General features: G+C 44.9%; 1 protein-coding gene across 2 annotated transcripts in view; it reads right to left on the reverse strand.

The window, feature by feature from the left end:
- Positions 1–8,155: 8,155 nt before the first annotated feature.
- The window catches only part of ANXA13 (annexin A13), a 56,860-nt gene continuing 52,905 nt past the window's right edge, over positions 8,156–12,110 (reverse strand). For both annotated transcript variants that reach the window (XM_032253117.1, XM_032253120.1), the window contains 2 exons: positions 11,619–11,731; positions 8,156–8,695 (listed from right to left, as the gene is read on the reverse strand). In XM_032253117.1, coding sequence (XP_032109008.1) covers positions 8,576–8,695; positions 11,619–11,731 — 233 coding nt within the window. In that variant the 3' untranslated portion in view covers positions 8,156–8,575. The remainder of the gene's footprint in view (positions 8,696–11,618; positions 11,732–12,110) is intronic.

A 12,110-nucleotide genomic window follows, 5' to 3' on the forward strand; every position in this document is an offset into this window, starting at 1 on the left:
CCCAAGACTGGGTAATTTATACAGGAAAAAGTAATGCACTTATAGTTCCACATGGCTGGGGATGCCTCACAATCATGATGGAAGGCAAAGAGGAGCAAGTCACATCTTACATGGATGGCAGCAGGCAAAAAAAGAGAGCTTGTGTAGGGAAACTCCCCCTTATAAAACCATCAGACCTTGTAAGACTTACTCACTATCAAGAGAACAGCACGGAAAAGACCTGCCCTCATGATCCAGTTACCTCCCACTGGGTCCCTCCCACTGGGTCCCTCCCACAACACTTGGGATTTCAAGATGAGATTTGGGTGGGGACATAGCCAAACCATATCACATGGGTTATCATACATAGTTATATTTTCTACTTCTGACCACTGATTTGGGTCAGAAGCAATGATACCCCAGCATCAAGGAGCAGAACCAGGGTCTACATCTTGGTATCCACCCCGTTTTCCAATAAAAAATAAACAGGGTTCCTTGAAGAAATGACTGATTCTAGGGCTGGGAAAGGGAATATGCAAGATGAGACTGGGGCATCTCATAGGGCTCTATATAAAGTAACTCAGGAATGGAAAACCAAAGTGTACCACCCTATGTGCCTTTGCCTACCCATAGCTTAGCTCCTACTTATAGCTGAGAACTTATGGTATTGGTTTTCCATTTCAGAAACTAAACAAATACTGAAAAAGCAAAATGAGAGGTATATCAAAGCCAACTGCAAGAGCTCCCAACAAAGCTGGAACCATTTGAGCAACAAAATTAATAATGTACCATTGGATTATAACCCAAAGTAATAATTATTTTTATATTTATTACTTTGGGTTATAATATATATAACTAATAAATAATATATAATATATATAACTATATTATTTATATATATAACTATAATATATATAACTAATTATTTTTATATTATATATTTATATTTTATATTATATATTTTATATTTATTACTTTGGGTTATAATGTATAATATTATTTTATATATTTATTTTATAATAAATAATCATGTCTATACTGATTTAAAATAATTGGTGACTACATCAATAAATGGAGAAGAACAGACAAATCTCCTGTTTAGAAGGATATCAAATAATTAATGTAGATACTCCCCCTCAAGGAGGTGGGACCTAACTCTATCCCTTGAGTACGGGCTGCACGTGGGGACTTCCTTTTAATGAGTACAGTACAGAAAGGGGGAACCAGAAGGGTAACTTTTTAGTGGAGAGACCTGACCAACACTATCTGAGCCAGGTGTTCAAAGTCAACCTCAACAGTGGTATGTTGTATCCATAGCATGTTAATAGCACGTAGGCTTGATCTGATGTGATAAGAAAGGTATTTTACCTCTATGATATTCCTCAAACCCATAACCCCAGTCTAACCATGAGAAAAGCATCAGAAAAATCCAAAATGAAGGACGTTCTACAGAATTTCCTGACTAGTACTCCTCAAAACCGTCAAGGTCATGAAAAACAAGGAGTATCTAAGGAACTGTCATAGCCAGGTGGCACCGAAAGAGACACAATGAACAAATATAACGTGCTGTTCTGGATGGAACCTGGAACAGAAAACAACATCAGATAGAAACTAAGGAAAAGGGAAGGAAGACTGGGCTTTACTCAGCTATAATGTATCAATCATCATTTATAAGTTGTGTACTGTATTAATGTCAGTGACATGGGAAATTGGCAGTGGGTATATGGGAACTCTTGCTAATGTTGTTACAACTTCTCTGTAAATCTAAAATTTACGGAAATAAAATAAAATGAAGAGTTTATTTTCCCACACCCCTCCCTGGCCATTTCTTTTTCTCCTGATCCTACATCTCCCAACAAACTGGTCTGCACTCTATGCCCTGATCATGAGAGAAATTGCCTCAATACCGACAGGCAGACTTGACATCTCTCCGTGCTAGGCGTGGGGGCTCTTACTCATTGGCATGGGGAGCTGAAGACCATGTCTGTTTTTCTGGCACCGTTATTTCTCAGCTTATCTAGTTTCTGGGGGCTTATCTGAGGCATTTTTATTGGCTCCAACGTGGTTTGTGACATTGTTTGCCATCTGGGGGAGTTCTGTGCATTCATCTCTTGCTGCTGAAGGAGTTGGGGGCATGCCTTGGGTCAGGAACATGTGGCCTGTGGTTGAGGATGGTGGGGTCCTCTGGGGGCTGTCACGTCTGACTCTGAGTGGGCTGACAGCCCTTCATCACGGTCTGCTTCCTTCGTTTCTTCTCTGCCTCACTCCTTTACGTGCTAATACTGTCTTCTCTAGACCATTATTCTCATTATTTTCCTCTTCAACACTCTCCTAAGGACAGATTTACAAGGATTGATGATATGGTTATATGGGGTGCCTTGAGCGTCAGAACTTAAAATTTTTAGAATAAGAAACTGGCAACAAGGCGTTTTGTCCAGGGAGGAGTCTCTTGAATGGCCCCGCCCCTCTTAGGTAAAGTAGACTGTTTGCAATGCCAGAACCAGCCCAGATGGTCCCTCTGTGAAAATTAGGAGAAAGCACACTCTCTAGGCAGCTGCAGACCTGCAGCAAAGTCTTGGTGTGGGGAGAGATAGGGCTGAATTTCAGATCCCAGACATCCCCTCAGCCAGGGAGCTTTGCACAGTAGACAGCCTATACAACAGTACACTGTGATCCTAAATGTATGGTGGGTAGCAGCCCATTTTTCCAGGAAAAGAGTGTTCAGGATAATTATCTCTTCACCTGAAAAGAGGGTGCAGATTGTCTTTGAAGTCCCCTGGAGACCAAAGGGAATGCTGGCATTAGTTCCAATTAGTTCATAAGAGCCAATTGCTGATTTTTCAGGACTTGTAGAAGCTGGTTGCTAAACATTAAAAAAATTAAGTTATATAAACTTACAATGAAAATATACTGATAACAAATGTAATGAATACTCAAAATTCATTCCTTTCTAACTACTGACTTCATTTTCCTATCAACTATGCTTTTCACGTTATTATGTCTCTTGCATATGTTTGGTGGGAGCACTGTATACCCATGTGCTACTGCCCTTCTTTTCTAAGCCAGTGCTCTGTGTCGTCATGGCAGGCTCTTGAAATTGGCATGGTGGAGTATTTACACCAAGGAAATAGACAAACGCTATGCATAAGTCTTTCCCAACACCCAACGCTGATTGTTAAACATCAGCCAAAACACCACAGCCCTGACTGTGACCCAGTGGGACCCAGTGTTTCCAGAAACTCTCTGACACGTGGTACTGACTGAGGTCATCTTGTGGGAAATGACATCAAAATCTTCAAAGAAGAACTCATCATGAGGAGAGGGAGGGAAGACTGGAATGGAGACCCAGGCTCTGCACAAGGTTTGGGGCTTCAGGGGAGGCTGGGCAATACCATATGGTCCCGGGTCCCAGTCACACTGGGAACCATAGGGAATGTGGAACTTGAACAAAAAAGGAGTGGAACCTTGGAGGCTGAATGTGGGATACCCCCATGGGAAGGACGGGGTAGTACTTCAAAACTACGTTTAGAGTAAAACCCAAACACCTTACTGTGGCCTGCGAGGTCCTGTTTCATTTAGACCCTGAACACCCCACTGACCACCCCTTGCTCTGTCCTCCCTCATGAGACAGCATCAACCAGTGGCTGTCCAGGGGTCCCTCAGCCACCCCTGTTCTTCCATATGTCATCCCCACATACTCTGTGCCCCAAACTCTTCCTGCCTAATGTATGGGTGGTTCTTCCCATCCCTCAGTCTCTCCTGAGAGAGACTTCCCCTGCTGCCCATGTAAATAAATTCCCTGCTCCCCCCCTTCCAGCCCAACCCCCATCACCACCCACCACAGGCTCGAGTTTCTTTCTTTCACGCCTGGCTTTATAATCCGTACTCAGTTTCTGATTGGGTTTGTTTACCTGACAATTATTTGTCTCCCCACAAACTAGAAGAAGTACCATAAAGGCAGGATGAGGCGTGAGGGGCTCGCCCTGGGACCCTGAGCACCCAGCACGTGCCTGGTTCATGGCAGGCTCTCGGTCCAGGCTCATTACATGATTGGAAATAGGAACTGGCCAGTTGTCCTTTAGCCCTTTCGACTTGAGAGCCTGAGTCCTGGCGAGGGGTAGGGCTGAAAAGAAATGACAAAGGGCTGTTGCCTCCAGTCTCCATCAGGCCTTAGAAGTCCAGGTTAGGGAGTGCCACCTGTGCAGCAGGAGGAAGTGGAATGTGTGTGTGTTTGTGCATGTGCACATGTGCAGGAGGGCATTTTGCCTATTTGATATGATTGAGGCCCATGTAGGGTCCCAGCAACCTGAGCAGAAGAAATAGGAGAGTTAGAAGCCAGAAAAGACTAAGAACGTGAGTGGCCAATGCCACTCCAAGAGGCTCATGGGAGCAGTGTCCCACCCTGGCCCCTGGGGTCCTGCTCTGGCCCACTCTGGAGAATACCCCCTTGCCTTCCTTTGCTGGGCCCCTCCCCCTGGGCTGGGAAGTCCCTGGGGTCCAGGAGATGCAGGCACTTGTGGTTTGGATACCCTTTTCTTCACCTAGCTCAAGGAACCTGAGACTTCAAAAGGCCCTGCCCTGAGCCCTGAGTTGGCTTCCAAGGTTGCTGTGGGTCTCTTCACAGGGTCCATAGCAGGTTGTGGAAAGAAGTTGGCTGAGTGGGCCAAGTTGTCCTCATAGGTCCCTCCCAGTTCAGGACAGAGGCAGAAGCTGAAGAGATGTGCTGAACCCACACATTTTAGGGGTGGGCCTGCATGGGGGAGCCACTTGGAAGCCTCAGCGATACTGAGAGGAATCTGTGGAGGGCTGAAGCTCCCACAGTAAGTCGTGCAACACCCTTGTCTCCTGGGGTGGGGTCGGGGGACTTTCAGCTTCTTCTATGGTTCACCCAGGCCAGCTCCCCAGAATCTATTCACCCACAAAACCCAGGTGACTCGTGAGTGAGCAATAGAGTGGAGCCCAGTCAGGGCCTGGTACAGAATTTCATGGGGAATGGCATGCCCTGACAGGATATACTCTCCTCTGTGCAGCCCTGGAGATGGGGTTCAGAGCCCCCCACCTACCTAAGCGTCTGGGTGGCAGGAGCTGGTGTTCCTCCAGTGGCCTTGGAGGAAGGGGTTAGTAAGAGGAATAGGCCCATGCAGTGGAGAGATGGCAAGATAGTGTTGCTCTCCTCTTTCCCTTCTTTCTATTTTATCCTCCCCTTTCCCTCTCTCTACAAGCAGGTGCTGCCCTTGAGGCTGGGGGCACAGGGAGAGGTCAGAGTGACCTGGGCAGGGTAGGGGTGTGTGGAAGGGAAAAAAGAAGACATTTCTGAGCTTCCTCCATAGGAGAGGAAGGGTGGGGCATATCTAGGACAGACCAGATCCCAGGTGAGTACCTAGAAACTGGCTCCAGCTTGCAAGTGATGAGCGATAGTGAGCAACCACAGAAAGGAACCTTGAGGTCTTGCTCAGCAAAATTTCAGACAAAAGCACTCATGGACCATGAGCTCATCCAGCAAAGAGCACAGGCATTAGAGGCAGAAGGACTTGGGTTGAATTCTGACCCTTGTACTTTCTTTGGGTGAGCTTGAGTAAGTGACCTGGCTTCTCCATCTTATCAGCCTCTGTTTCTCCACCTGTGAAATACCTTCTTGCTTGTCTCTGTGTTAATTATGGCCATCAACAACCTCAAATTATTTGTTTTTAATAGATCTCTTTTCAGTCCATTGATTTGTTTTTCTGTTCTTACCATGGGTTCAGATCTCAAGAACTGGTTGTTTTGTTTCTGGTTATAAAAGCAAAGATCATCTTTGGCAACAAATAGGTAAATACAAGTATGTTTTGTTACTGAGCTTGGTTCTAGAAAATAATTTTGTGTGTATTAAAGCTTATAATGATGGCAATGACTATTAAGTAGATAAACCAGGATGTTGAAGACACTGATGCTTACATAACTTAATACATCCATCACTGTTTTGTAGCCATTAAAAAGACAATTATGACATCTATCCTTAGACTGATTGGGCTGTTTGTTATATGTTAATCACACCACCAAATGGAGTGAATGAGATTGTGCAACTTAGTAGTGTTGGGCACAAATAATCAGCTGATGAATGATGACTATGATTATTGGACCAAGGTGTCCAGGTCCTCTTGACAGAGCCCTCTATGTCTAGCAGCCACTAAAGTGATTTCCCAAAGTCCATTTATGATCCTGTTTCTTGTTTAAACATCTCCAACGACTGCTGTTGCCCAAAGGACCAAACTCATGCTTGGCAGGCAGAACCATGGCTGATGTGGTTCAAACCTATTTTCAGCAGCTGCTTTGCCTGCCTGCTGGGGCCACTCCTTTCTTTCCACATATTCGTGCACCAGGAGAGTGGATTTCACCTCTTCCCGAACACATCCTGCCCACTCATGCTTCTCCAGCCTCTGCTTGTGCCCTTCTTCCTTTATTTTTCTGGAGAGCTTCTATGCATCCTTTAAAACCCAGCACAAATGCATCTCTGGGAAGTGTTCCCCAGTTTCCCATGCAGAGCTGTGTGTTCTCTCTTCTTGCTTATCGGTAGAGCCCTTTACCTGTTTGATAGAGTTTAGCTCTCTATTCCCATCCAAATCTCATCTTGAATTGTAATTCCCATGTGTCGAGGAAGGGACCTGCTGGGAGGTGATTGGATCGGGGGGGAGTTCCCCTATGCTGTTCTTATGATAGTGAGTGAGTTCTCACAAAATCTGATGGTTTAAAAGTGTGACACTTCCTCCCGCCCCCATCTCTCCTGCCACCATGTAAGATGGGCTTTGCTTCCCCTTTGCCTTCTGCCGTGATTGTAAGTTTCCTGAGACCTTCCCAGCCAGGTAGAACTGTGAGTCAATTAAACCTGTTTCCTTTATAAATTCTCCAGTCTCAGGTCGTTCTTCATAACAGTGTGACATTGGACAAATACACTGCTCTTATAAATGCACTTACAGCATTTTATTGATTAAAAGAGACATTATTGAGCTGGGAATGAGCTGCCCCAAGGGGATTCAGTGTTCTACTTATCTTTGTATCCTCAGAGCACAGCACAGTGATTGACAGATAGTAGAGAATTAGACAGATGAATGAATACAGACCCATTCCCATGTACTTCAAGTGATTTTTCCAAGAAAGGCAGTTAGTAGCATGATTTCTGGTGTCACCCAGTGCTGGATTCAAATGCTAATTGATATGGTTTGGCTCATTGTCCCCACCCAAATCTCATCATGAATCGTAATCAGCATGTGTCAAATGTAATCCCCAGGGGAGACCTGGTGGGAGGTGACTGGATCATAGGTTCAGTGTCCCCCATTCTGTTCTCATCACGGTGAGTGAGTTCTTATGAGATCCGATGGTTTTATAAGGGCATCTTCCTCACTTCGCTTACCATTCTCTCTCTCCTGCTGCCATGTAAGACGTGCCTCTTCCCTTTCCACCATGATTGTAAGTTTCCCGAGGCCTCTCCAGCCCTGTGGAACTGTGAGTCACGTAAACCTCTTTTCTTTATAACTCGGGTATGTCTTTATAGCAATGTGAAAATGGCACTTGTAAATGAATTTAGATAGGTTACTTAATGTGTCAGTTTCCTCAACTGATAATTGGGAGTAATATTAACCCCAGAGAGCTGTGGGGAAGATTAAGAATGAAATTGTGCTACTCAGTAGTGTCAGGCACAAATAATCAGCCCATAAATGATAGCTATGATTATTGAGCCAAGGTGTCCAGGTTCTCCGGACAGATCCCTGTATGTCTAGCAACACGTGGCTATGAGACTAAAGTCTTGGAACACAGAATCTGTTGGTGTGAAGCCAGTTCACTTCAGAGGTAGACCATTGTCCTTGATCCTGTTGGCACTTTGCTCAACCTAATTGTATTGAAGATCAGATGGAAGCCTCAAGTGGGTCAAATGTCTGGAGAAGAACACCCAATTAAACCAGGTAGCAGATTAGGGAATTTTACCCCTAGCTACATTTTACAAAAGCAAGTGAATTGTTTCCTTATGACTAGCCTTGATTAATGATCACTAAAAAATGTATGTTTGAATTTCACAAGTCATATGTTTCCAAGAGAAGAGCCCAAACTAATCAAGACAATCTTTGGAAAAGCACTTGATAGGGGCATACACCACAACTTTAATTAACAGTGAGGCTTTGAAATTGAACACAACACACAGAAGGAAAATTAATAAATTGTTTAATTTTGTCTTTCCTGTACCTCAGTCATTCAATCTTAACCCAGAGCATACACAGCCTTGGGTGATGCATATTCTTCTAAATGTGCCATTACAAATGCATTATTTTTTCATCAACTGCTGATTTCATTTGTGTTTAGAAAGCATCCAGTTACCATGCTAAAGGAAAGTGAATAGGCAGCCCAGATGCTTGCTAAGCCAGCGTTCAAGGTACCCTGCCCAAGCATCTTGACATTGCTGCCCTTAACTTAAACAGCTTGGCCTGGCTGTGCTGCTTAGGCTGCCAAGAAAGTAACCCAGGACTCTTGAGGGTTTTTCATGCAGGAGTGTCATTTGCAAGTTTGATTTGGAATGTGCTCTTGACAAAGGCAGTTCCATCCTGTGTTCCTGTTACCCTGGCTTGGCTCAGTGCAAGAGGGCTACCAGCAGTTTCTGGAAGTCTCCGGAGGTGTCCGAGTGAACCATGTCAGAGAGAGACTTCTGATACTTCTCTTGGAATTTTGCTTTGATCCCCTGAAGGTCCACCTGTAGGAAAAATAACAGCAATGGGGACAAGAATGTTTATGGCGTGTTCACAAACCGTGGGCATTGTTCTACACACGTTATACTCATTTGCTCATTCATGCCTTAAAACAGCCCCTTGAGATAGTGCTATAATTACTTCCATTTTGGGACCAGGGAAAGGAAGGCAGAGGTCAATTCCCCAAAGTTTGCAGAGGTGTCCATGTGTGTGTGTGTTCCACTAAAACTCTTGAATTTCACACGGTTTTTATATGTTACAAAATATTATTTTTCTTTTGAGTTTCAACAGTTATTTGAACATGAATCGCCCCAAGCTAGCAGGACTGTACACAACCTGGCAGTGTGTCTGACTTGACCCCTGGCATAAAGTAAGAAAATCGTCAACACAGAGATGTGAAATTAAGCAATTAAGCGGTTTTCCCCTCATACCCTCATTGGCAAGGATATTAGTGCCAGTCAACACAATTCAAATCACTATCAACTTGCAGGATTTATTTTGAATCTAGTTCATCCAAAGCTTGAAAAACCTAGGTGCTGGAAGTGTTGATAGGACTTGGGAGAGAAATATATTCAAAGATTGCTCCGCCAAAAGACTCTTAGAGCTTGGCAAAGGAGATGAGGCTTGTACCAGAAAAGATAGAATTCCAGGTAGAACGTAATGGGACTCATAAAAGAAGCAGAGAACTCTTTTTAAACAGGAATCTTCTTGACTTTTCTTTTCTCTACTCTTCTCTTCTCTTTTTTTAAATTTTCTCTTTTTCTTTTCTTTTCTTCTTTTCTGGCTTAGACCCTACCTTCTACTCCAGACCCAAAAAGCATGGCTCAGGGATCTGATTCTTTCTTCTTCTGCTTCAGTTACAGGACTGAGCTGAGAGAGTGAGAGGAATGATCAGGACAAGAGAACGTGGGGGAGTGAGGGAGGGTTTGCAGTGGATGCTGAGCGGGCAGCAGAGACTGCAGGAGGCAGGTGGTGTCTGTCTCTCCCCCAGCCTGTGTGTCCCCCTGCCCCACTGCTTGGCTCCTTGTCTCATGCTGGGGGAGGGGCAGGAAGGTGGAGGGTGGGTGGGGATGGGGTACACCAGGTCTCTGTTCTAGTGCCATGTGGCTTTAGGAGATTAGGAAATCTGGCCAAACTACTCTGTCTAGCTGGACCTGAAACCTAACATGAGGGAACTGCCCACATGTTAAGATGGCCTGGGACGTGCGGTTAATTCTGAGCTGGGACAGAGGTTTTTGGAATAAAACACTCTGTGGTTGGAGTGATCATGGAACCCTCACAAGCCCTTCGGGTGGATGCAATCTCTCTGGGCGTCTTTTGGAATCCTGGGTCTTCATTGTGTTCAACCTGCCCCTTTTGAGACCTTCAAAATCTCTCATCTCTCAGTGACTTTGGCTGGAGGTTGAGTTGCTAAGAGACAGAGAGACGGACAAGACAGAAGACCTGGAGAGAAAGGGAAGGAGAGGGGTTTACAGCAATGGGAGAGAGAGGCAGAGACATGGCAGGAGCAGAGCAGAGAGACCAGCAAAGGGAAAGGGGGTGGAGAGAGAGATGTGGCCTTCAATAGAAAAAGACAAAGAAAAAGTGGTGGAGGAGGAGATGGGAGAAAGGAGAAATTCCAGGAATAGAAGTAAAAACGCAAGAACCGTCTTGTTGCAAAGTTATATTTAAAAACAGTGTCAGATGTTAAGTATTATTTGTTAAGAAGCCATGGATGAGAATTTGCATTGGTCTCCCTCCCCCTTCACCTCCTCCTTCATTTAACAACATTTTTTTTTGAGGGAAGATGTCTGTGGTTTTCAAGTTCTTACTTCTACTTCATTCCTTAAGGCTTCTCCTGCTGCTGATGAAATGCCGCTTTCATTTATTTTGTACCTCCTCTGTCTGTGGCCCCATATCCCAAAGTACTTTTTTTTTTTTTTTCTGAGACCAAATCTTGCTCTGTTACCCAGACTGGAGTGCAGTGGCGCCGTCTCGGCTCACTGCAACCTCTGCCTTCTGGGTTCAAGCAATTCTCATGCCTCAGCCTCCTGAGTAGCTGGGGCTACAGATGAGTGCCATCATGCCAAGCTAATTTTTGTAATTTTAGTAGCAACAGGGTGTCACCATGTTGGCCAGGCTGGTCTTGAACTCCTGACCTCAGGTGATCCGCCCGCCTTGGCCTCTCAAAGGTGCTGGGATTATAGGTATGAGCCACCACGCCCGGCCAGCTGTGATCCTGACGGCTGCTCCCAAGCTGTTGGCTCCTCCTCTCCTTTCTCTTTCTTATACACACACATTCTCGGAGAGCAAACACAAATTGGTTCTTAGGGGGTGAAAAAACCCTTAATATTTTTATGTATAAAGCACTGATATCCACATGGTACATAAACAGATTTATAGCCTTATCTCTGGCATTAAAATTTCTTGGGTGGAAGGGATGGTAATGAGGAAACACATGTGTCTAAAAAGGCTCCTGAGAGGAGCAATAGTTTTTACAAAGAGAGAACCATTGCCTTATGCTGATGTGTTTTCTTCTGCAGTGTGGCTGTTAAGGAAAGGCCTAGCTCAGGAACTTGGAAATCACTCTCTTATTGTCCCTGCTGCTGGCTGACCTCTTTCAAGTGTCTTTGTTTTGTCTTCCTTAACATGGAGCTGTGTGTAGCTGCAGCCCCACAGAAATGCTCTACAAGGTCGCCTCTGCTTTCCTCCACGAGCTCTCCGGAGCCACAGAGGAAAAAAAAGAAGCAATGATCATTACTGTATTTTTATAAAAAGAAACAGATTGAAGTGGAGCACAACGTCTTCTACAAATTCTGGGAAAGCAAGGGACGTCTCTGTTTTACTTTTTCTGTAAATAGGCCCTTAATAGAAACTATTTGTTGATGACATCAGCAGTGGAAAAAACAGAAGTTGCAGCAGGCTCTTTAGAGTGGGAGTGTGTCTTACCTCGGCCCTGGTCACGATTATACGAATCAATGTCTCCTCATCTGTCCCCACACCCTTCATCGACTTGTATAGACGTTCAGCAAAATAGCCCTCGCAGTCCCGGGCACATCTCACTAAACGGGATAAAGGAAAAGAGAATGTGAGGCTTTCAAGTTTTGTGGAATGACATGGGAACCCACCCTGCCGAATGTCATCTGGCTCCCCTTCAAGCTGACTGAATTGTGAGGCAGATTTGAAAGGCACTGACTTGACACTGTTGCGAAATGAGATTCAGAAGATTCCCTGGTCAGAGCACCTGGAATCTTCAAGCAGAGCTCCTCCCTTGTCCCCTGAAGACCCTCCAGAGGAGAGCTGTGGTATCCTTGGGCCTTTCCAGCCACATCCATGATTCTCGTTATTTCCCAGCAGAAATAACTTTCCCTATCTAAGTGAAATCTCTGGTGCTGTTGTAGGGTTCTGAAAGGAAACAGACTGGCCAGCAACCATCTGGAA

Source organism: Sapajus apella, unplaced genomic scaffold (genome assembly GCF_009761245.1).
Source record: "Sapajus apella isolate SASKATOON/1434 unplaced genomic scaffold, GSC_monkey_1.0 scaffold3, whole genome shotgun sequence".
Lineage (NCBI taxonomy): Eukaryota > Metazoa > Chordata > Mammalia > Primates > Cebidae > Sapajus > Sapajus apella.